The 23799-nt window shown below is 39.2% G+C and overlaps 1 protein-coding gene across 1 annotated transcript; it reads left to right on the top strand.

Moving 5' to 3' along the window:
- Positions 1 to 13285: 13285 nt before the first annotated feature.
- LOC122013397 (cytochrome P450 71A1-like) lies at positions 13286 to 14988 on the top strand. Its single transcript, XM_042569659.1, has 2 exons — positions 13286 to 14178; positions 14281 to 14988. Exons 1-2 carry the CDS (start codon positions 13297 to 13299, stop codon positions 14902 to 14904), a joined length of 1506 nt encoding a protein of 501 aa, XP_042425593.1. The 5' UTR covers positions 13286 to 13296; the 3' UTR covers positions 14905 to 14988.
- Positions 14989 to 23799: the final 8811 nt, after the last annotated feature.

Raw genomic sequence — 23799 nt, 5'->3', positions numbered from 1 at the left:
GGATTCAGTCTTTCTTAAGGTCGCTCCTATGAAGGGAGTGATGAGATTTGGCAAGAAGGGCAAATTAAGTCCTCGTTATGTAGGACCTTACCTGATCACAGAAAGGATTGGGAAAGTAGCTTACAAGCTGGATTTACCACAAGACATGTCAGCAATACACAATGTGTTTCATGTCTCCATGTTAAAGAAGTGCCTCCATGACCCTAGCCAAGTGATTGAGCCTCAGTCAGTGCAGATCCAAGAGGATCTTAGTTATGAGAGTAGACCTACACAGATAGTGGACAGAGTAGTCAAGAGACTAAGAAGCAAAGAAGTACCACTAGTGAAGGTCGTCTGGAAGAACCAGAAGCACGAGGAAGTCACTTGGGAGCGGGAGGACAATATTGTTGGTGCAACCTTAGGTCAAGGTTGACCTGGTTGACCCGACTCGAGTTGACGTGACTCGAGTTGTATTTTGATGTTTGACCTAGGAAGATTGTCGGTGCAACCTTAGGTCAAGGTTGACCTAGTTGTGTTGCATGTTGATGTTTGACACTCGTGAGAGAGTTCTATTCTTGATGTGGGACAAGAATAGATGTTTGGGAGATTATTGGTGCAACCGTAGGTCAAGGTTGACCTGGTTGACCTGATTCGGGAAAAGTCCAAGTATGGAGACTTGGCACGGAAAAGTCCAAGCAGGGAGCTTGGCACTGGAAAAGTCCAAGTATGGAGACTTGGCACGGAAAAGTCCAAGTAGGGAGCTTGGCACTGGAAAAGTCCAAGTATGGAGACTTGGCACGGAAAAGTCCAAGTATGAAGACTTGGCACTGGAAAAGTCCAAGTATGGAGACTTGCAGGAAAGTCCTAACTGGATGTTAGGCGGTTGGAAAGTCCCAGTAAGTGAAGCAGCGGTGGAAAGTCCTAACTGGGATGTTAGGCGGTGTGGAAAGTCCCGTGAGTGAAGCCGAGCAGGGGGAAAGTCCCGTGAGTGAAGCCAGGCGGTGAGAAAGTCCTAACTGGGATGTTAGGCGGTGGAAATCTGGTGAGTGAAGCGGTGAAAGTCCCGTGAGTGAAGCCGGGAGGGAAAATCCAGATGGATCGGGGATGATCGGACTTGGTGTTGGAAAGTCCAAGTAGGTCGAAGGATTGACCGGACACTTGCCGAGGAGTTCTAGCAGTCAAGGGAGTGACCAGATGCTAGGGATGAAGTACCAATAGGTCAAGGTTGACCGGATATTGGTTTGAAGTCTTGGGACTTGGTTTGGGCAAAACCAAGCTCGGATCGATCACCGACCGATCCGGTGATACCTGTTTGCTCGATCGGTGGTGACCGATCGATATAAGCTCTGTTCGATTCTTGATCGATCGGCCCGTGACCGATCGCAACAGGCGAAAGAAGAAGCGGTGATCGGTCCACGCATCGATCCGTCCGATCGGTCGGGACCGATCAGAGACGATGTCGCTGAATGAAAGCCAAGAGTAGGGATCGACCGTGGACCGATCCATTCGGCCTGATCGGTCCACGCATCGATCGTGCACGAAGGTTACGTGCAGCGATCGATCGGTCCGGGACCGATCGAGGGCTCGATCGGTCCCTAGACCGATCGTGGCTTCGATCGCGACACCGATCGATGCCGGGACCGATCGGTGACAAACAAGCCTCATGCGCTTAGGGCTGATCGGTGCAGATCGATCGGGTTCTAGCGTTGCGACGCAACGGCTAGTTTCTTCATTGTCTTCGCAGGTATAAAGGGGTCGAGCTGCTGCCTGCTCCTTCTTTCTCTTCTCTTCTTCTCGTGGCTGCTCTGGTGCTTGAGCTTTGTTGAGCTCTTCTTCACAAGCTTCGCGTGAGCTTCTCATTGGGATATCCTGCTGTTGTAGGTGTTCGGAGGAGCTGCTGCTTCAACGAATCCAGCCGGCGAGGAGGCAAGAAAACCCGTGTTTTTACATTTATTGTTCTTGTCTTCTTGTATTTCTTGTTGTATTCCTTTCTTGCTGTTGCAAGAATATTGTGGCGAGGTTTCTCCACCCACAAGGAGTATATTGTATTAGCCGATTTTCCGGGGACTCATCCACCGACGGATTGATAGGCTTCGTCCACCTTACGGACACGCCGAGGAGTAGGAGTTTCATCTCCGAACCTCGTTACATCGACGAGTTGAGGTTTGGTTTGTTTTGTTTTCGTTTCCTTTTGTTATTTCCGCTGCTAACCTAATTTGTAGAAAGAAACGAGCAAAGATTTGGGGTCGGCTATTCACACCCCCCTCTCTAGCCGTACGAAGGATCCTAACAAGTGGTATCAGAGCGAGGCCGCTCTTCATCGGATCAACACCCGTGGGAGCAAAGCTAGAGATGGATCTCTATGGAGAAGATGTCACGATTCAACCCTTCTACGAGTCTCACGACAACTTCACATATTGGAAGGTAAGGATGATGTATTTTCTTAGGACTAATATGTTAAATTGGTTTTGTGTACAAGAAGGGTTTTCCCCTCCGATGGATGAGGAAGGAAAACCTATCAAGAAGAAGGAGTGGACGAAAGAGCAAATCCGACAATCCGAAATCAATGACGAGGTAACGAAAATCATTGAATTTTCTTTACCTAATGATGTTTTGTGTAGGGTAGAAGGATACAATAGTGCCAAGGAGTTGTGGAACAACTTGGCCAAACTTCATGAGAAGAACTCCACTTCAAGTCATGAAGAGGAGACAAGTGAGTCATCAAGTAGCTCACTTCATGGAGATAGAGAATTAGGAGTTGAGGGTTACTCAACATCTAAGGAAGAAGAGGAGGAGTTCTTCTTCAAGTTTGGAGCAAGAAGAAGAAGCTTCTACCTCCGGAAGGGATGAAGAAGAGAGCTCGCATCCACCCTCATCCCTAGGTAACTCAAGCATTTTAGTTTCAAATAAATTACATATATTATGCTTTGAGTGTAGGGAGTATGGAAATTACAAGAGCAAATGTCCAAAGAGAGTTAGGAAGACTCCACCGGCGCCAAAGGTCAAGGTAGCCAGAGTCCCGACACACAAGGGCAAGGAGCACGTGGTGTGCTTCCAATGCAAGCGAAGGGGACATTATCGGAGTCATTGTCCGAGGGGGAGGTAACCTCACAAGGGCAAGAGACCGAGCACATCGATAGGGGGAGCTAAGGCAAACCCTAAGGTAACCTCTAAGGTTCATTTTTGCAACTCTAATAAAATGCATGCTAGGAATTTTATTGCACTTGTCGATAATAACAAGCATGATAACCTTAGGAATCAATACATGTGCTTAGGAGCCAAGCATGTTAGCCTAGATAAGAACAATTCTAGAAATGCTAACCCTAGAATTAACTCATCTAAGGCTAAGGAGAACCTAGGTAGAAACCCCAAAACAACTAGACACATGCCTAGGAATACCTCAAAGAAAAATGACAAATCAAAAATTGAGGTATTAGAGAAGGAGAATCAAGTCTTGAGGTCAAGACTTGATACTTTGGAAAAGGCTCTTAAGAACTTGGAGAAGTCATCTCTAGGGTTTAAGGGTCAAAAACCAAAGCCCAAGGACAAGAAAGGTTTGGGTCACAAACCTAAGTCCCAAGTGGTCAAGCCCACTTACCACAATGTTCCATTCGATTATGGAATAAAACCTAGGGCTAGGAAGACCATTACCAAGGTTACAAGGGGAGTCACCCCTATAGTTGACCTTGATGAGACCCAAATGACCAAGGCTTCAAAGCCTAAGAGGGTCATTAGGAGGGTTGCTAGGGAAGTCATCCCTAGTGAATATTTAGTGAACCCAATGAGCTCAAGTAGGTATTGGGTTCCTAGGAGCATCTTCTCTACCCCATAGATGGGTTAGAGAGTGTCAACTCCAATAAGAAGGGTAGTTAACCCAACTTTGAGGAAATTGACACTCAAGGAGCATTTTCAAGGTTTTGGGAACCTTTGAAAATGAAATGGAATAATCTTTATCATTCACTCCTTGGAAGAGTAAAGTGTGCCAAAGTGAGAATATATTAATCTTACTTTAAATTGACACAATTTGGAAAAACCTAGAGAAATATCAAATTGGGATTTTGATATTCTCTTAGGTAATCAAGGCAATCCGGGCTTTAATTTAGAAATGCTACTCTTGTAGAATTTTAAATGGTATAAATCAAACAAGAGATCAAGAAATGCCAATTTGGGTTTTGACATTTTCTTGGAGCACTTTTGGCAATCTAGGATTAGAATTTAAGTTAGCTAAGTGATTAAGGATACTTAGATAGGTAATCTAGGTATTTTATTTGTGTTAACTTACCATGGTTGTTTGCCATATGTCATGTCATGACATCATATTTAATTTATGATCATTTGAAATGCCATGATAATGCTTAGGTTATTATATGTCATGTGTTAGTTTAGTTTCAAACTTTATGCCATGACATCATGACATTGGCACATGTTTTTACTTATGATATCATTATATGCCATGTCATCATCTCTTGCATTATAATCAATAAAATTGATTTAAGGACAAACATATAATTTGATATTGAGATCAAATTGATGTTTAGAAAATGCATGAAAACTTAGCCTAAGTTGACCTTAACCCATATCTCACATCAAATTGACTTGAATGTGGTTTGATACACCTTAGATGTGTGTGAGATATTAAGATCATGAGTTAGGATCAAGGTGCATAGTTCTTGTACCTAGATGAGCCTAATTCAAGAAATGGAGGATCATAGGGAAAGCTTGTGTACAAGTCATGTACATCTAGCCCTAAGATTATGGTCCTAAATTCAAATGATTTTAAAAGCATTTTAAAACTGATTTGAAAAATCTTGATGAAGCTTTCCTATTGATAGCATTCATCATTGAACATTATGATACAAAGTTGAGTTAAACTTGAACTATTTCAAAGTTTTTGAACTTTATATCAAGATTGAAAAATGGAAACTATTTTCATAGAAAATTATTTTTCCGTGATAGTATATGGTATGAGGAGTGTATCCTCAAAATTTTACGATTTTTGGAATTTTTTGAAATTTATTAGGAGTTTCTGAATTTCCGGGAAGGGAAATCAGAAATCTCTGATTTCAGAGTGTGGATCGGTCACCGGACCGATCCAGGGAAGTTCTGATCGGTCTGGTGACCGATCAGTGACGATCCAGTGCGATCAGTGAAGCGTGGATCGGTCTGGGGACCGATCCAGGGGGATTCGATCAGTGCGTGCCAGTTTCTGATTTTCAGCTGTTGGTCTGAAATTTCAGCTGGAAGTTGGGTTTTGTGGATTTCTAAAGGTTTGAAACTCGCCAAGACATTGTTGGTGCAATGGTCAAGGGGGAGTTGACCTTTAGGGGAAGTTTTACCTAATTGTCAAGGGGGAGTTGACTTTTAGGGGGAGTTTTTACTCCAAAAGACTTTTAAGGATTAGTGATATGGGATTATCACTAAGTTGATTGTTGAGTTTAGTATCAAGGGGGAAATTAAGAGTTTCAAATGAAAGGTATGGGACTTTCATTAGGAAGAAACTCTTGACCTTGATACCCTCCTTTTTCTTTTTGATGTGTGTCAAAAAGGGGAGAGTAGTCATTGGAGAATTATTGGGGAACCCAAGTTAGGTTATCGGGTTAACCTAAGCTAGGGGAAGAATGTCAAGGAATGTTCAAGGAAGAACATTGAAATTCTTTTTGATGTGTGTCAAAAAGGGGGAGAATTATTGGGGAACCCAAGTTAGGTTATCGGGTTAACCTAAGTTTGGGGGAGAAACGTTCAAGGGAGAATATTGGAGTTTGGAAAGAATGTTCAAGGAAGAACATTGGAAAACCTGAGTTAAGATTATCGGTTTAACCTAACTTGATTATGGTTTTGTCAAACATCAAAAAGGGGGAGATTGTTGGTGCAACCTTAGGTCAAGGTTGACCTGGTTGACCCGACTCGAGTTGACGTGACTCGAGTTGTATTTTGATGTTTGACCTGGGAAGATTGTCGGTGCAACCTTAGGTCAAGGTTGACCTAGTTGTGTTGCATGTTGATGTTTGACACTCGTGAGAGAGTTCTATTCTTGATGTGGGACAAGAATAGATGTTTGGGAGATTATTGGTGCAACCGTAGGTCAAGGTTGACCTGGTTGACCTGATTCGGGAAAAGTCCAAGTATGGAGACTTGGCACGGAAAAGTCCAAGCAGGGAGCTTGGCACTGGAAAAGTCCAAGTATGGAGACTTGGCACGGAAAAGTCCAAGCAGGGAGCTTGGCACTGGAAAAGTCCAAGTATGGAGACTTGGCACGGAAAAGTCCAAGTATGAAGACTTGGCACTGGAAAAGTCCAAGTATGGAGACTTGGCACTGGGAAAGTCCTAACTGGGATGTTAGGCAGTTGGAAAGTCCTGGTAAGTGAAGCCAGGCAGTGGAAAGTCCTAACTGGGATGTTAGGCAGTGTGGAAAGTCCTGGTGAGTGAAGCCAGGCAGTGGGAAAGTCCTGGTGAGTGAAGCCAGGCAGTGAGAAAGTCCTAACTGGATGTTAGGCGTATGGAAATCCTGAGTGAAGCAGGTGAAAGTCCCGTGAGTGAAGCTGGGAAAATCCAGATGGATCAGGGATGATCGGACTTCTGGTGTTGGAAAGTCCAAGTAGGTCAAAGGGATTGACCGGACACTTGGCAGGGAGTTCTAGCAGGTCAAGGGAGTGACCAGATGCTAGGGATGAAGTACCAATAGGTCAAGGTTGACCGGATATTGGTTTGGAAGTCTTGGGACTTGGTTTGGGCAAAAAAGCTCGGATCGATCACCGACCGATCCGGTGATACCTGTTTGCTCGATCGGTGCGGTGACCGATCGATACAAGTTCGATTCTTGTCGACGGTGACCGATCGCAAGCAACGAGGCGAAAGAACGGTGATCGGTCCACGGCCGATCAGAGCCCTGATCGGTCCCGACCGATCGAGACGGCGATGTCGCTGAATGAAAGCCAAGAGTAGGGATGCATGGACCAATCCATCAGGCTGATCGGTCCACGCATCGATCGTAGTACGCACGAAGGTTACGTGACCGATCGATCGATGCGGGGACCGATCGGGCGGCTCGATCGGTCCCTAGACCGATCAGGCTTGATCGCGACACCTGATCGGTCCGGGGACCGATCAGGTCAGCCTGGCACGCTTAGAGGGGTCGGTCTGCAGACCGATCGGGGTTCTAGCCGTTGCGACGCAGCCTGTTTCTTCATCTTCTTCGCAGTATAAAGGGGTCGAGGGCTACTGCTCCTTCTTTCTCTTCTCTTCTTCTACAGAGCTCTGGTGCTTGAGCTTTGTTGAGCTCTTCTTCACAAGCTTCGCGTGAGCTTCTCGACTGGGATATCCTGCTGTTGTAGGTGTTCTGAGGAGCTGCTGCTTCAACGAATCCAGTCGGCGAGGAGGCAAGAAAACCTATGTTTTTACATTTATTGTTCTTGTCTTCTTGTATTTCTTGTTGTATTCCTTTCTTGCTGTTGCAAGAATATTGTGGCGAGGTTTCTCCACCCACAAGGAGTATATTGTATTAGCCGGTTTTCCGGGGACTCATCCACCGACGGATTGATAGGCTTCGTCCACCTTACGGACACGCCGAGTAGGAGTTTCATCTCCGAACCTCATTACATCGACGAGTTGAGGTTTGGTTTGTTTTGTTTTCGTTTCCTTTTGTTATTTCCGCTGCTAACCTAATTTGTAGAAAGAAACGAGCAAAGATTTGGGGTCGGCTATTCACACCCCCCCTCTCTAGCCGTACGAAGGATCCCAACAAATATGAGACAGAAATATCCAGAACTATTCTAAGTTCGAGGACAAACTTTTTATAAGGTATGGGGAATTGTAACGACCCAATTTTCCCTATTTCAAGTTCTAAAAGTCCATAAAAATATTTGGAAATACTTTTAAAATATTCTAGAGATTTTTAAGAATTTTTAGAGTATTTTTACGTAATTTTTGGAGGTCGTTTAGTAGGGTTACAAAAAGAAAGAAGTTTAAAAAAAATGTTGAAGGTGAGATTCGAACCCACAACCTCGGGTCGGAGTGACCCAAGCAAAACCGGCCCAACCAACTGTGCTAGCGGGCGTTCCTTATTAAAGAAGGGGAAATATTCTAGTTAAGCAGTAGTTAATGATTAGGGAATAAATAGGAAGAAAAATGGTTGCAACCGAGACTCGAACCCGTGAGCTGCGCCTTAAGCAAAACGTAGCCAACCAACTGTGCCAGCGGCTGTTGTTAATTAAGGAAAGAACGGGTTATATTTAAGGTATAGTATTTAATAAAATAACCCTAGGTTATAAAAAGAGGTTAAGTTGAGAGAGGAAAACCTAAAAAATTTCTCTCGAAATTTCTCTCCTTTTCTCTCCCGACGGCGCGATTCTTCTCTCTCGGGCGAAAAGGGGCGACGGCGCTAGGGCTCGTCTCCGGCGGCCGGCGAGGACTTCTTTCCGGGAGTTGTTCACGGATTCGTGGTCTCCTCGTCAAGGAGAACACGCGGATAGGAAGGGATCGCCGAGACCTTCACCTCATCCGAACCCTAGATCTCCTTCCTCTCCTTCGGTTGTAAGTCCAAGCAAATCCGGGTGAGTTGCTTCTCACCTGCAGTAGGAGTCGTTTCGCGACTTGGTTTTGGTTTTGAATTGGGTTTATGCTCGGTGGATTTTTGATTCTCCTCAAGGTTTCTTTGCGAGCTCTCCGATCGTTCTCTGTTTGCATAAATGCCTAGCCGAGTTGTTAGATGAATGTATAAGTTGCGTGCCAGATTCTACAGCCTTATAGTTAACATTGATCTAATCTATGAAGAGGTTTTGCTCTCTTGTTGAATTGTTGTAGGAATTGGTTAGTTAGTCATTCATGAATTAGGAATGGATGTTAGATGAAATTGGGTTATGTTATAAGTTGTTCTGTTGCTGTACACGAAATAGCAGATAAATGCTATAGCCATACCATGCAAAACATCATGTAAAGAGCCTATAGTTGCAAACTCATAGGCCTATGGACACATATTTCCTTCCACACAGTATTCTAGAATCTCAACAAAATTTTCATGCTTTAATCTGGATATCATTTGAGCCATCTTCAGATGCATCAAGTTTTTCACAGCAACATGCTTTTCATTGTCTAGAATTGCAAAGTACACCCTTCCATATGACCCTATCCCAGCAGGTTTTAGCTTGAGTTGGAGCTTGCTGTGCAGGTTCGGTGGTGTTATTAATCCTTAACATGCTGCTAGACTTAGTGTTATTAATCCTTAACATGCTGCTAGACTTAGTGTTATAAATTCTTAACATGCTGCTAGACTTAGTGTTATTAACCCTTATCATGTTGCTTGACTTTGTGTTATTAATTCTTTGACACAGATTTAAATTCCTTCTAAGTGTAGTATTAGTTTCTTGGTTTTCTTGAATAACATGAACAACCTTAGGTTCGGTTTCTATTAGCTGAACACAGTAGCTTCCATTTGCTATTAGATATGCATAAGCAGATTTTCTAGCTTTCACTTGTTATTAGTTGGGCACGAACAGCCCTTAATCCAAGTACTTAGTGTGAGCTTTCTTGATATATATTAAGCGTGATCAAGTCTATTTAATACCATTGCAAACTTAGTTTCTTTGTTATTCTATAAGCATGAGCAATTTTCCATTTGCTATTAATTAAGCATGATCAGTTCCCTTTGCCATTAGATGTGCACGGTGATACTTTTTAGTCTCTTTTGCTATTAGAATATCTTGAGCATGCAGTTATTAGTTTCTTTGCTATTACATAAGCATGAGTTTCTATCTTTAAGAACTATAAGCAAGAAAGACTAAGGTTTAGACTTGATTTCAATTCCAGAATATTGAATATCAAAAGCGCACACAAGGTGTTTGCTTAAATGCCAAGTAAAGGTAAGTATAAAGAAGTTATAGTTAAAAAGAAAGTATTTTACTTTTAAAGGGTATGTACCGAACACAAAGTCCAAGGGATGAGCTCCAAGATGCCCCTAGGCACAAGGCATAGAAGTATCTTAGTAGTTTCGGGATTAGCTACCTCGATTCTTATTAAGAATGCGCGCTAAGTGGTACAATGCCGGGCCCAAAAGAAGTTTATTATTATTTTGAAGTATTAAAGTATAAGTTTTGAAACAAATGAAACAAGCTTCAAATCTGTCTAGAATTAGAAAGTTAGTTTCTTGTTATTTGAAGCATGCAGTAGTAGTTTCAATTATTACCTTGCTACTAGATTATTCAGCATGTTTAGCTTTACATGTTTAGTAGTTTTACATGTTTAGTATGCTTCTTTTATTGGTTTATGAGCATGATAAACTATACATGTTTAGTATTTCAGTTAGTATGCTTCTTTTATTGGTTTATGAGCATAATTAGCTATACAATGATTAGCATTTCAGTTAGCATGATTTCCTTTGCTATTTATGAGCATGAGTAATTTTATATGTTAGCATTCAGTTTTAGCATGTTTTTATTTATATACATGCATAACGAGTTTTTGTGAGTAGATAGCGCTCACTAAGCTTTATGCTTATAGACTGCACTTCCTCCTACTGCAGATAAAGGAAAGGAAAAGATTTAGCAAGGAGGGCGACAAGGTGGTGGTGATGAAGGTGTGTGATGGCTGGACTATGGGGAGATCAAGGGTTTGCTAAGGAATTGTTAAGACTTTTCTGTTTAGAGTTCTTTAGTTTTCTTTTAATATTATTATGAGTCAATATTGTAATTAAGTTTAATCCGCGTTTGTAGTTGGGTTCTATTGATGGAGTGATATTGATGTTTGCTATTGTTAGGGTAGTTTCCTTCTTTTATTTGTGATATTAAACTGCGTGGTTGTGAAGATATATGTTCCAGCCGCCTGTGGCTGAGTATAGTTTGTTTGTATTGATGATTTGGTCACCGGTACAGGGGAGATTCTGCCGAAATTTTTCGGTAGAGATTCCTCGTGGTTTTTAATTATACCGGTTAAGTACAGTTAGTAGTTAAGTAACGGTCACTCTTAGAGAATAGTAGTAGTAGTAAGAAGGGTGGTCGTTACATTTAGTGAGGTTTCTCCACTCATAAGGAGCTACGCGATCTAGCCGAAAGTTCTCCTAAAAATCATCCATCGACGAATTGGGATCGTCCAACTTACGGACAACTGTAGAGTAGGAGTAAGTGATCTCCGAACCAAGTTACATAAATATATTAGAGGTTTGATTGTCTTTGTTATTGCTTCTAGGTTTAGCTTTATATTTGTAGTTTTGTTTTATATTTTCGTAGTGGACTAACAAACGTAGGAAGTGACGATTTGAGTGATCGGCTATTTATCCCCCTTTAGTCGGGCATCAAGGTTCCAACAGGTGAGTCTCTAGTTGAAGATCCCTAGGATGGCTTGATTCCGAAGCAACCTTCCTAGTGGCATTCAAATAAATTCTTGGGGAAACTCCATTGACTATTTGGACTTGGATCCTCGCTCGACAGTAGGTGATTCTTCAAATGATATGGGAGGTGTGGTAGGTTCTTTCAAAGGGGAGGGAATTGTTACCTGTTGCTTTTGCACCAACGCCTACACTTTGGCTAGCACAAGCAAATCGAAATCTTCTTGTGACAAAATGATGGTCACTCTTCCGGTGTCATTCATCTTCATGTTTCAACTTAGGCAGAGAGGTTCCCACAGACGGCGTCAAATTTGATCCCGTCTGAAAGTGATGAGGATGGATAGCTGGTGACGTAGCGTGTAGATGGGTTGGCTCCAACAACTCCTGAGAAAAGAGGGAAATCGTCAGTCAACAAGCCAGGGGGAGTCTCTGGCGTAGCTACTCTGATAGTTAAGTCACAACCGGTGGCGGTACAAAGCAAACAACAGCAAGTAGAAGAAGAAGATGCGTAAATATATGTATGCTAAGTCCCTAGTAAATCCAGTTAGAGCCTATAGTGGGTTCTCAAAGGAATAACCCAATCGCCAAGACCGATCAAGAATGGGAGAGTTGGGTCCCTAGTAAGACCGGAGTTGGGTCCCTAGTAAGACCAGCCCGAACCAAGAATGAGGTCTGCATGGAACCTATCAGATTAGCAAGGTCGATTAGGAATGTGGACCCTATAAGCTAGCTGTTTGGCTCTTTTGACCTATCATGGACTTTAATCGTCATTTATACCACCATTATTTATCCTTTTTTCTTCATATTGGCTTTTTCTCTATTCATGGAAATAGGTACATATATATAAAAATTGGTTTGAGAGGTAAGACTCTCAAACCGTATGTCAAAACGATACAGCATTAAGAGTTTAATCCTCAACATCTGAGATAAACTCCACAATCAGCTCTCTCTCTCTTGTCACAAGGTCAACACCACATGAGTACATGACACCCAATGTGATGGATACACATCACACTTATATGCAATCAAAAACAAAACCACACATGACACTACACGTTCGAAGTCCACAATTGGACTTTGCATTTGCACTAACATCAAGAAAAACTACAAAATCAAGCACCATGTAGTTACCAAACCATGCACAGATGCAAGCCAAAGCTACAAGTAAGGTTCGAACAGCAAGCCAAAGCCATGGATGCAAGACATGCACGGACAACAAGCATAGTGAGCTCCAAAATAGCAACATCAGCATTATAGCTTCCATTTCCTTCCAGTACAGTCAGCATTATACTTCTAAACACCCTCCAACAGCGGCCTACAACTTGCAAATGAAGAGTTCCAAGGAGGTTTCAAGTTCACAAATCGGTAGGTATGTTTTTGAACCTTTTGAAATAGTTAATCCATATCTAGTGCAATGCTTTGATATTAGTATCTATTTCTAGTTTCTCATATATGATAGATTGAGTTAGAGATGATTAAATACCGAATCAATATCTTTCTACTAATTGAACTTTATATTCACACCTACATCAAGAAATCAAGAAATAGATAGCTTTGCATTTCCTATTCACGATATCATAACAATGTCTGTAGGTAGATTCCTTTTTAATATATACATAATTCGACAACGTAAAATGAGCGGTAATTTTTTAAATAAGACAAGCAAAAATTAAAATAAAAATTAAAAAAATAATTAAAAAAAAAAAAACTTTTGAGAGCGAGGATATAATGGGAATGCGATTGGGATATTATAAAAACTATGGACGTAAATGAGAATTCCAAAATCTAATATGATTTTGATATTATTGCTATGATTGGATTATACAAGTAGGTAGATACTCTGTCCCATCGGACGGTGATGACATTTCAAAATTTATAATATCCTTGTAATATAATATGGCATGTTCGATTAATGAGGGGACACATATATGATTATTGAGAAACTCTATAAAACAGGCATATCTGTTCTCAGACAAGAAATAAGTCCTAAACTTTATAACGACATGGCTTTCTTCTCTATCTTTTTCCTTCTTCCCCTTCTCTTCCTCTGGCTGCGATTCAGGAAACAACAGATCTCCGGACGTACCAACCTTCCCCCCTCACCTCCAAGGCTTCCTCTCATCGGCAACCTCCACCAGCTCGGTGCCTTCCTCCACCAGTCCCTCGCCGCCCTCTCCCGCCTCCACGGCCCCGTCATGCTCCTGCACCTCGGCAACGTCCCCACCCTCGTCGTATCCTCCCCCGATGCCGCTAGCGACGTCCTCCGCCACCAGGACGTCGTATGCGCGGGACGTCCCGCCATCACGCCGGCCAAGATCCTCCTCGATGGCGACATAGCCTTCGGCCCCTACGGAGAATACTGGAGGCAGCTCCGCAAGATCTGCAGCGTCCACTTGCTGAGCTCCAAGCGGGTGCAGTCCTACCGCCGCGCAAGGGAGGAGGAGGTGGCAGCCATGGCGGCGGCCATAGCGGCGAGGGCCTCGACCACTATAAATCTATCCGAAATCATATATTCCTTCACCAACGACTTGATCTGCCGAGTGGTGTCGGGAAAGTTCAAGAGAGCGGAAGGGCGGAGCCGAGTTTTCGCAGAGTTGATTCACCAGAACTCGGAGCTGCTGGTGGCGGTGTACCTCGGGGACTACTTCCCGTGGCTGGGGTGGGTGGATGGGTTGCTGGGTTACGTGACGAGGGCGAGGAAGATCAGGAAGAGGTGGGAGGAGCTGCTGGATCAGGTGGTCAAGGAGCATGCGGATCGATCGTCGTCAAATATAGACGGTCACGATGAGAAGGAGGAGGAGAAGGATTTCGTGGACGTTTTGATGTCGCTGCAGGACAAGAACGAGTTTGTCCTCGAGCCAGGAAACCTCAAGTCGCTTCTTATAGTAATTAAATATTGATCGATCCTTCTTGTAGTGATTTTCTGACGATTCAAACTAGAACTGATCTGTTTTTCTTTGGGATGTTTCTTTCTGCAACATTTGCAGGATATTTTCGGAGGTGGAACAGACACAACTTACATTACTTTAGGATGGGCCATGGTCGAACTCGTTCGCAATCCTCTCGTCATGCAGAAATTGCAAGAGGAAGTGAGAAGGATAGCCAACAGAAAGAGCCTTGTCAAAGAGGAAGACCTCCACCAAATGACCTACTTGCTGGCCGTCATCAAGGAGGTCCTGCGGCTGCACCCCCCACTTCCATTACTGCTGCCGCGAGAAACGTTGAATGACTGCATGATTCAAGGCTACAGCATACCCAAGAAGACGGTAATCTTAGTGAACGCGTGGGCGATTGGTAGAGATCCAAAGCATTGGGACGCGCCTGAGGAGTTCAGGCCGGAGAGGTTCTTGGACGGCACGGTGGACTTCAACGGAACTGATTTCCGGTACATGCCCTTCGGATCGGGACGAAGAGTTTGCCCGGGACTGCAATTCGCCATTGCTTCGTTGGAGCTTGCACTGGCGAACCTGGTGCATCAGTTTGATTGGGAGCTGCCTGCTGGGATGGAGAAGGAGGAGTTCCACACGAGAGAAGCTCCTGGACTAGTAGCGGAACGAGAAGGGAAACTTCATCTTGTGGCCAAACCATGGAGTGATTGCTCAAAAGAGTAGCTATATATGCACCAGATAGCTAAATAAAGATGTCTCTGAATATGGTGATTCTTTTGCTATTTTCAAGACTCGTGGGCAAATAAAAAAAAAATGTTGAATCTAGAGTAATCGGTTTGATTCGACATAAATTTTTCTATTAGATAAATTAGGAATCGCTTATATCTAGTGGCTTAGAAGTCTAATATATATATATATATATATATATATATATATATATATATATATATATATAGTAGTTAGAAGTTAAACGGTGAATATGACAACCGCGATACCCTTCAGACCATATAGCCAAATAACAATAATCTATGTAACGTAGTTCACCAATGCAATTAATAAGTAATGGATTTCATGTTTTTCTAATTTTCTCTGGATCTTTCTAAGGTTGATTTGAGTTCTATCTCAAATATGGTGCATAGCCTTGTCTTTTCCTTTGTCCATTCTAATATATTTTAATATGATAAGATTAATTCTCGTTTTTACTGTGTTGTAATATTATATATGCTATACAATTTTGTAGGAAAATATTTCTTTTGGGTGCGGTCTTAACTCATTTATTGTGGCAAAAGGTGAATATATGTACTCTCAGTGCTCCTGTCAATTCGTCCCAAGGTCAATATGGAAAAGGTAAATCACAGACGACTACTAACATTTGGAATAATGACTAACACATAAGGATCTTAATTCATTTATGAAATTTATGGGTGTTGGAACCCCTATTTTACAAGATATTGGTAAGTATAAAAATTTTAGATGATAATTTCATTTAAAAAAGAAAACCTTCAAAAACAAAAAACAAAAACAAAAACAAATAAAAAATTAAAAAAAAAAAAAAATACGTTGTTCCGTTCTTTCTCAAATAAGGTGCATTGCCTTGTCTTTTTCTTTGTCCAATTTAATGTATTTTAATATGATAAAATTAATGCTCGTTTTTTAATGTATTTTAATATTATCGTATTATAAATGCTATACAGCTTTATAGAAAAAAATTCCTTTTTGGTGCTATCTTAATTCATTTATGGGAATTGTGCTGTAACGTCATATTGTAAGACTATTTTAGAAGATATTGGTAGTTATAAAAAAATTCAAATGATAATTTGATTAACAAAAGGAAACCTTCAAATAAATAAATAAATAAATATATATATATATATATATCTTATTAATGTCATATTTTTATTTGATTGATCATTAATTACATATCAACATGATTAGTAAAATATTATTAATTTATTATTATACAGAAATCTTTCATAACTTACTATATAGATATTCTCTTTGATTATCTTTTCAAATTCATTCCAAAACCCTTGCCAATATTTTCATTGTCAATGGTCACTTTCGATCACCGGAATTCAAAATTGATTATATATCCAAAAAGTCTGCGATCTAAATTTTCTATTGATAGTTTAGTACCAAAATCTTGAAATAATATCGCAACCTTGAACCAGGTTGTCGGCCCTTGTTTCTCATCGTAGCTACACACGAATGTGTTCACTATCATTGTCTCGTTGACCATCATGCAACCTGGGACAGTGATTTCTAGAAAATTTTAAGCTCGATTTCGATCCTAATGAGAATTCTATGGTTATTTAAGGGTGAATAATTTTTTGATGATAATTATTATTGTTACTTAATATGCCCCTCTATTTAAAATTCAGAATCCGCCCCTACGTGAACAGGATATTGTTTATACGAAATCATGACATAACAAATTAATGCATAAACTGTAATGACAAGGAACCTGAATATAGCGCCATAGTACTTGTCCAGTAGCATCGTCTTAGTATCCAAGTCCTTAAGGAAGAAGAAGAAGCGAAAGCAAACAAAGAGAGTTCTTTTGAGGGAATTAGGGATGATGACGCTGCACAAACTCTCGTTAATGGGGAACGAGGGTTCTGTCAAGATACCTAATCCATCGAAGACCTCTCCCTTATATAATAAACTGATCTATTATCAGCTCATAATAATAACAGATCGGGCTAAAAGATTCTGCATATCGAATCCGCATCCAATAATCCGAAACTCAATGAACTCAAGTCCGATCACTGAAGCAGGTTCAATTCATATCCATATGTATAACTTATACATAAGTCCACCTAAAGGAAATATCTAACAATCTCCCACTTGAGCTATGTGTGAGTGATAATGAAATACAAATATAACTTTAGTTGATATCAAACTTTATCGGTATAGAATACCCCTTTAAATAATCTGATCTATTAACTTCATTGGTATAGGACTAAAGAGGTTATACCTACTATATATGCTTGTAATAAGCTCCAATAGTAATCACAATACTAATGTTATTAATTATATAGATCAAGATGTGAATGTGTAGAATGGAAATTATATGAAATATGATCAATATATGTCAATTTCCAATTAGTCCAAAGTGACCCAAAAGAATCTGATCATATTTGTAAATACCTTATGCTAAACTGCAATAATAAATTATGATCCAAATTTATGATTCAAAAAGAAATTTACATCATATTTACAAACATCAAATACGAAAAAGCAATCGTAAATCATGATATAATATTCAAAGTGTCAAATAAGCATATAAATTGTTATTAATATTTTAAACTTTAAATACGTGCAATAATCACAATAAAATATTTATCTTTATTAACATAGAGTAATAAAATGAATAAAGACTCCAATTAGATGAATTCTTCTTACATAAGAATAACTCTCATATCCACAATATGTGTATGAAACACCTACCAAGCCTTTAGTGAGTGGATTTGCCAATATGGAATCTATGTTGATGTGCTCTATCATAATTTGACGACTCTAAACTCTTTTTTTAACTGCCAGAAACTTGATGTCGATATACTTGGACTTCAACAAACCACGGTTGTTCTTGGCATATAATTATGCACTTTTATTATCACAGTTGATCCTTAGTAATCTATCAATGCTATTAACGATCAATAATGATGTGATGAAGTTCTTGTTAGAATGTATACTAAAAGCCTAGCTTTTGGTATAAACATTTATCTAGAAATAAGAATCACATTGGTCAAATGTCTACATTTATGATAAATGTAATTGTTCAATTAATTTATATTGTAGATAACATAGTGTGTGGTGTCACACACAGAAGATCATGTTATCGATTCCTTATAAATTATAAACAGTAGCTCACGACCAAGATGGAAAGGAACAAACCATTGGAAGGTCGTAGTGTAATTAGGTATTAGTTTATCTTAACTATATAATTACACTAGTACACTTAGTGTGTATTGAGTAGGACCATTTGAGGTCGTTTCTTTTATACTGACTTTATAAAGGAACAAAGACCTCAGTTATTATGGAAGTGTGTGCTCTTAATCCTAATATAATAACAAGCACATATATTTGATATTTATTTCTTTAATTTATCAATGGGTGAGATTTAGTTCGATAAATCAATAAGCCCGATAAGTTGGGAAATAATATCACTTATAGTGTGTGTTGTTGATTACAGAAGGAAACTGTGTCCTAATAATCTAGGTTGAGAATATCCCTAAGAGGAGCTCATAAGGATTGTTATGTTAAACCCTGCAGGTGGACTTAGTCCGACATGACGATAAGGTTGGGTGGTACTACTCTTGGACTAAGATATTGATTAAATGAGTTGTCAGTAACTCACTTAATTAGTGGACATTCGACATCTTAAACACAGGGAGACTAACACACTCATAATAAGAAGGAGCCCAAAATATAATTTGGGATTGGTGCGGTAGTTCAATAATAGTTCTCTAGTGGAATGAATTATTATTGATAAAATTAAGTTGTGTGTTCGGGGCGAACACGGGATGCTTAATTTTATCGGGAGACCAAAACCAATTCCTCCTCTCGGTCCCTATCGTAGCCTCTTAATTATAGAGTACTATACCCACCTTCTTACCCATCCCATAGGGGCCGGCCAAGCTAGCTTGGAGACCAAGCTAGGGCCGGCCAAAGTTTGGTTCATGGGTGCTTCAAGGTGGCCGGCCCTAGCTTGGGTTCAAGCTTGGTGTGGCCGGCCCAAATTAAAATAAAAGGATTTTTATTTTTTAAAATTTTTCTTATGTGGATAACATGATTTAAAAGAGAGTTTAAAATTTTAAATCTTTCCTTTTATAAGATTCTACAAAAGATTAAGAGAAGAGCTAAATCTCTTTCCTTATTTGTAGATTAAAAGGTTGATTTTAATTTTGGTAAAAACTTTCCTATTAATCATGTTTATTATTTAAAAGAAAGTTTAAAAATTAAAAATTCTCTTTTATTAGTTTCTACAAAAGATTAAGAAAAGATTTAATATCTTTCCTTATTTGTAAATTAAAAGAGATTTTAATTTTTAGAGATAACTTTCTTTTTATCCACATGTTAAAAGAAAGATTTTAATTTATAAAATTTCCTTTTTATTAACCAATCATGAAGGAAAAATTATTGGAAAATTTTTTTATAAATTTCCGGAAGCAAATAAGGAAGTTTTAATTTGTGTTTAAAATTTTATTTGCTTGGAAATTTTATGGTGTGGCCGACCATTGTAAATTGAAAAGAAAAAATATTTTTAATTAAATAAATTTTCCTTTTCAATGGCAAAATAATTAAGGAAGTTTTTATTAAATTTTCCTTATTTGCCAAGACCAAGGATTATAAAAGAGGGAGTAGAGAAGGCTTCATTGCGAACAACTCTATTTCTATTTTTCCTCTCTTTTCTCCTTGGGTGTGGCCGGCCCCTTCTTTCCTCTCCTCTCCTTTGTGTGGCCGAAACCTTCTCATGGTGGAGATAGCTTTGGTGGCCGGATCTAAGAAGGAGAAGAAGGAGAGAAAAGAAGCCTCTTTTCTAGTATCCCTTGGAGCATTGGTGGTGGTTGAATCTCTTCATCCTTAGAGGTGCTCTTGTTGTGGCCGAACCTTGCAAGGAGGAGAAGAAGGTGCTTTGGTGGTTTCTCATCTTGGAAGATCGTTGCCCACACAACGTCCGAGGTTAGAAGAGGAATATGGTAGAAGACCTAGAGGTTTTTACTTGCAAAAGAAAAGGTATACTAGTATTTAATTTCCGCATCATACTAGTTTTATTTCTTTGTAAAAATACCAAATACAAGAGGCATACGATTCTTGTATTTCGAATTTGTTTTCGATGTTGTGTTCTTTTGTTTTTTCTTTTCCTTGTGATTTGATTGTTCTTTTCGGTTGACCTAAAGTTATTTAAGGAAATTAAATATTAGCTTTCCTTAAAAGGCTTTGTCTAGTCGGTGGTGGTTGTTCCCATATCCAAGAAGGTCATGTGCCTCGCCACATCAGTACTGGGAGCCAATTTTGGAAACTAATATTTAATGAAATTACTAACCTAGGTGATTTGGATCGAACGTGTTAAGTTCCGCAGGAGATCCGAGTCTAAACCTAAAAGAACAAATAAATTAAACTTAGGATCAAACGTGTTAAGTTCCGCAGGCGATCTGAGTTTAATTTAAAAGAACACATGGTAGCTAGGAAAAGGTTCAGACCTTTGTACAAAATTTTTGTACAGTGAAACCATTAGGTTTTCCGAGTAGCAACCAACAGTTCTGCAGCCAAATCTCATAATTGGATGCTTCTTAGTATACTATCAACTCTGCCTCTATAGTAGAAGTAGCTATTAGCGTCTGCTTAATACTCTTCCAAGATATAGTTCCTCCAGCCAACATGAAAATATAGCTTGAAATGGACCTTCTGCTATCCAAGCATCCAACAAAACCAGAGTCTGAATATCCAATCACTTCCAGGTGATCTAACTTCCAATACGTGAGCATATATCCTTTAGTTTCTACAAATACCGTATCACTCTCTTTATAGTTTTCTAATGTGATGATCCTGGGTTACTAACATATCTGCATAACATCCCCACTATAAATGCTATATCTGGTCGAGTATAAACTTGTACATATATAAGACTTCCCACTATTGACGCATACGGAAATTGTTTCATCTCCTTTATTTCAAGTTCAAGTCGTGGACACTGTTGCAAACTGAATCTGTCACATTTAGACACTGGTGTGTCACAAAGTGCACAGTTTTGCATATCATACTTTATAAGAACCTTTTCAATATAGGGTAGTTGTAAAAGTCCATGAATGTCTCTTGAACGATCACGATATATCTGTATACCTAAAATAAAAGATACTTCACCAAAATCTTTCATTTCAAAATTACTAGATAAAAATGATTCAGTATCATACAGCAGACCCTTATTATTGGTCTCAAGCAATATGTCATCTACATACATAACAAATATAACAAACTTACTCCCACTAAACTTGACATGTATGTACTTATCAACAGAGTTTTCTGTAAATCTAAATGAGATGACCACTTAATTAAATTTCCAATACCACTAATGGGATGCCTGTTTCAAATCATAAATGGATTTCTTTAATCTACATACTAGGTGATTTGAGTCCGAGGACTCAAAGTGTAGTCTTTATGTCCATTTAGTGTAGCTCTAAATTATAATGAGCTATAAGTGTCATGATTGCCCTAAGGGAATCTTTCCTCGAAATAGATGAGAAAGTCTCCTTGTAATCAATATCTTCCTTCTAAGTGAATCTCTTAGCAGCAAGACGAGTCTTATACTTTTCGACATTTTCCCTTAAATCCTACTTGATTTTAAATATCTATTTACAACCAATGGGTTTTATACCTTCAGGCAATTCGACAAGTTTTAAAACGTCATTGTCTGTCATAGACTTTAACTCTTCTTTCATGGCGTTATTCCACCTTTTAGGGTTAAAATATTATTTGACCTCTTGGAAAGATACAAGATCACTTTCCAACCTAATGTCAAACTTATGCTCTTAAAGATAAACATAATCATGAGAAATCGTGGATCTCCTATCCCTCGTGGATGACAAAGGAACTTGTGCTTAAGGTGGTTGAGGTACTTGCTTATCAATATGAGGCAATATCTCAATTTGAGTTATAGGTTTCTCTAAGTGTATTGGAGATGTTATGAAAATATCTTGGTTCACTGCAATCATTAAATGTGTGATATGACAATCATTTCACTACTGATCGCACTAGTAGTGACCACAAGAGAATCCCTAATGTTTTCCTCAAAAGATACTTCCTTAACCTTATTACTCCCACTGCCCGCAATGAATTTGGAGTTTCCCATTTCGAAGAAGGATTTACTGAGGGATCATAAAATTTATACTCTCTTGACTTCTCAGAGTAACCTATAAAATTACAGCTAACAATCCTTGAGTCTAGTTTCCTTTCATTAGGTTTATAAAATATAGCCTTGGTTGGATAACCCCAAATGTGTAAATGTCTAATGTTAGACTGTCTACCCATCCATATCTTAAATAGAGTTTTAGTTACTGCCTTACTAGGTGCTTTATTAAGAAGGTAAAATACAATCTTGAATACTTCACCCCACAAAGACTCTAGTAGAGAAGTGCAAGTCATCATACTTCTTACCATATCTTTTAAGGTACAATTGCGATGTTTAGCTGCACCATTCTAACTGGGAGTACCAAGCATGGTATACTAAGACACAATCTCACACTCAGCAAGGTAATTCGTAAAAGTTCTTGAACGTTGTTCACTTAATCCATCATATCGACCATAATATTCACCTCCATGATCAAATCGAACAACTTTAATTTTCCTACCTAGTTAATGTTTAACTTTGGCTTTGAAAATTTTGAACATGTCCAAAGATTGCGACTTTTTGTGAATAAGGTACAGATAGCCAAATCTGGAGTAGTCATCTATGAAACTAATAAATATGTGTATCTATTCCAAGATGCCTTAGGATGGTTCACAAATGTCTGTATGTATTAGCTCCAAAATGTCACTACAACAACTAGCCCCCTTATTTTTTTTTATTAGTGTCTTCCCTATAACACACTCTATGTAGACATCAAAGTCTGACATATTAAGGGAATCAAGAATTTCATGTGATATTAACCTTTCTATGCATTGTTTGGATAAATATCCTAAATACCTATGTCACAACATAAAAGAATTCTCGTCGATCAATTTATATTTCGTACTTATACTATACATTATTACGTTGTCAACTGTAAGAGTTATAATATTCAATTTATAAATCTTATGAATCAAGGAACCATTGCCAATCAATACTAAATTTAAGAAAATACTAAAAATTCTATTTTCGAATAAACAAGAATAACTTGATTTGTCCAAATAAGAAATTAAAATTAGATTCCTTTGAAAAGGTAGTACAATGATTGTATTTTCTAAATCCAAATAAACATCAGTTCCTAAACAAAGCTAAAAATACCAATCGACTCAACTTTAGCCTTCTTTCTACCCCTCGTATAGATGTATCTTTCACCATCAAGTAGAAGACGGCTACTGAAACAGCCCTATATAGTGACATTTACATAAGTAGTAGCACCGATATCTATCCACCAAGTGTTAGTGGGTACAATAGCCAAATTGACTTCCGAACTAACAAAGTTGAGAAGTTTACCGACCCTTTTTTACATGCCAGTTGGCGTATTTGGAGATGCATCCCCTTATGTTCCCTTTCCCATTATACCTCATGGTTACCAACTTCGAAAGAAATGTGGCAGTCTCAACCTTTTCATTTACTACGAAACGATATACTAATTGGCTAAGAAAACTCTTAGCATCCTCTCCCTTTAAGTTGTGCCGGTATGGAAAGTCTCATGATACTTAGACACATGTGATTTAATCTCTCCCATTACTGAATTTAGTCCTCTGCTCTATAATGCCTAGCACTGGTCAGAGATACAGGGCGATTATTCCTTAATGCATAGTCTAAGTCCATGCACCCTAAGACTACGATAACGACTAACAGTTATTGATTGCACTAGAATAATAAAAGAGAGAAATTTATTTAATCTCATGATTTACCTAAAGCCAAGAACATGTGTAATATATAGTAAC

This window comes from Zingiber officinale, chromosome 8B, assembly GCF_018446385.1.
Source record: "Zingiber officinale cultivar Zhangliang chromosome 8B, Zo_v1.1, whole genome shotgun sequence".
Lineage (NCBI taxonomy): Eukaryota > Viridiplantae > Streptophyta > Magnoliopsida > Zingiberales > Zingiberaceae > Zingiber > Zingiber officinale.
Note: the sequence above shows the minus strand (reverse complement) of the source record. Positions and strands in the feature narration are given on the sequence as shown.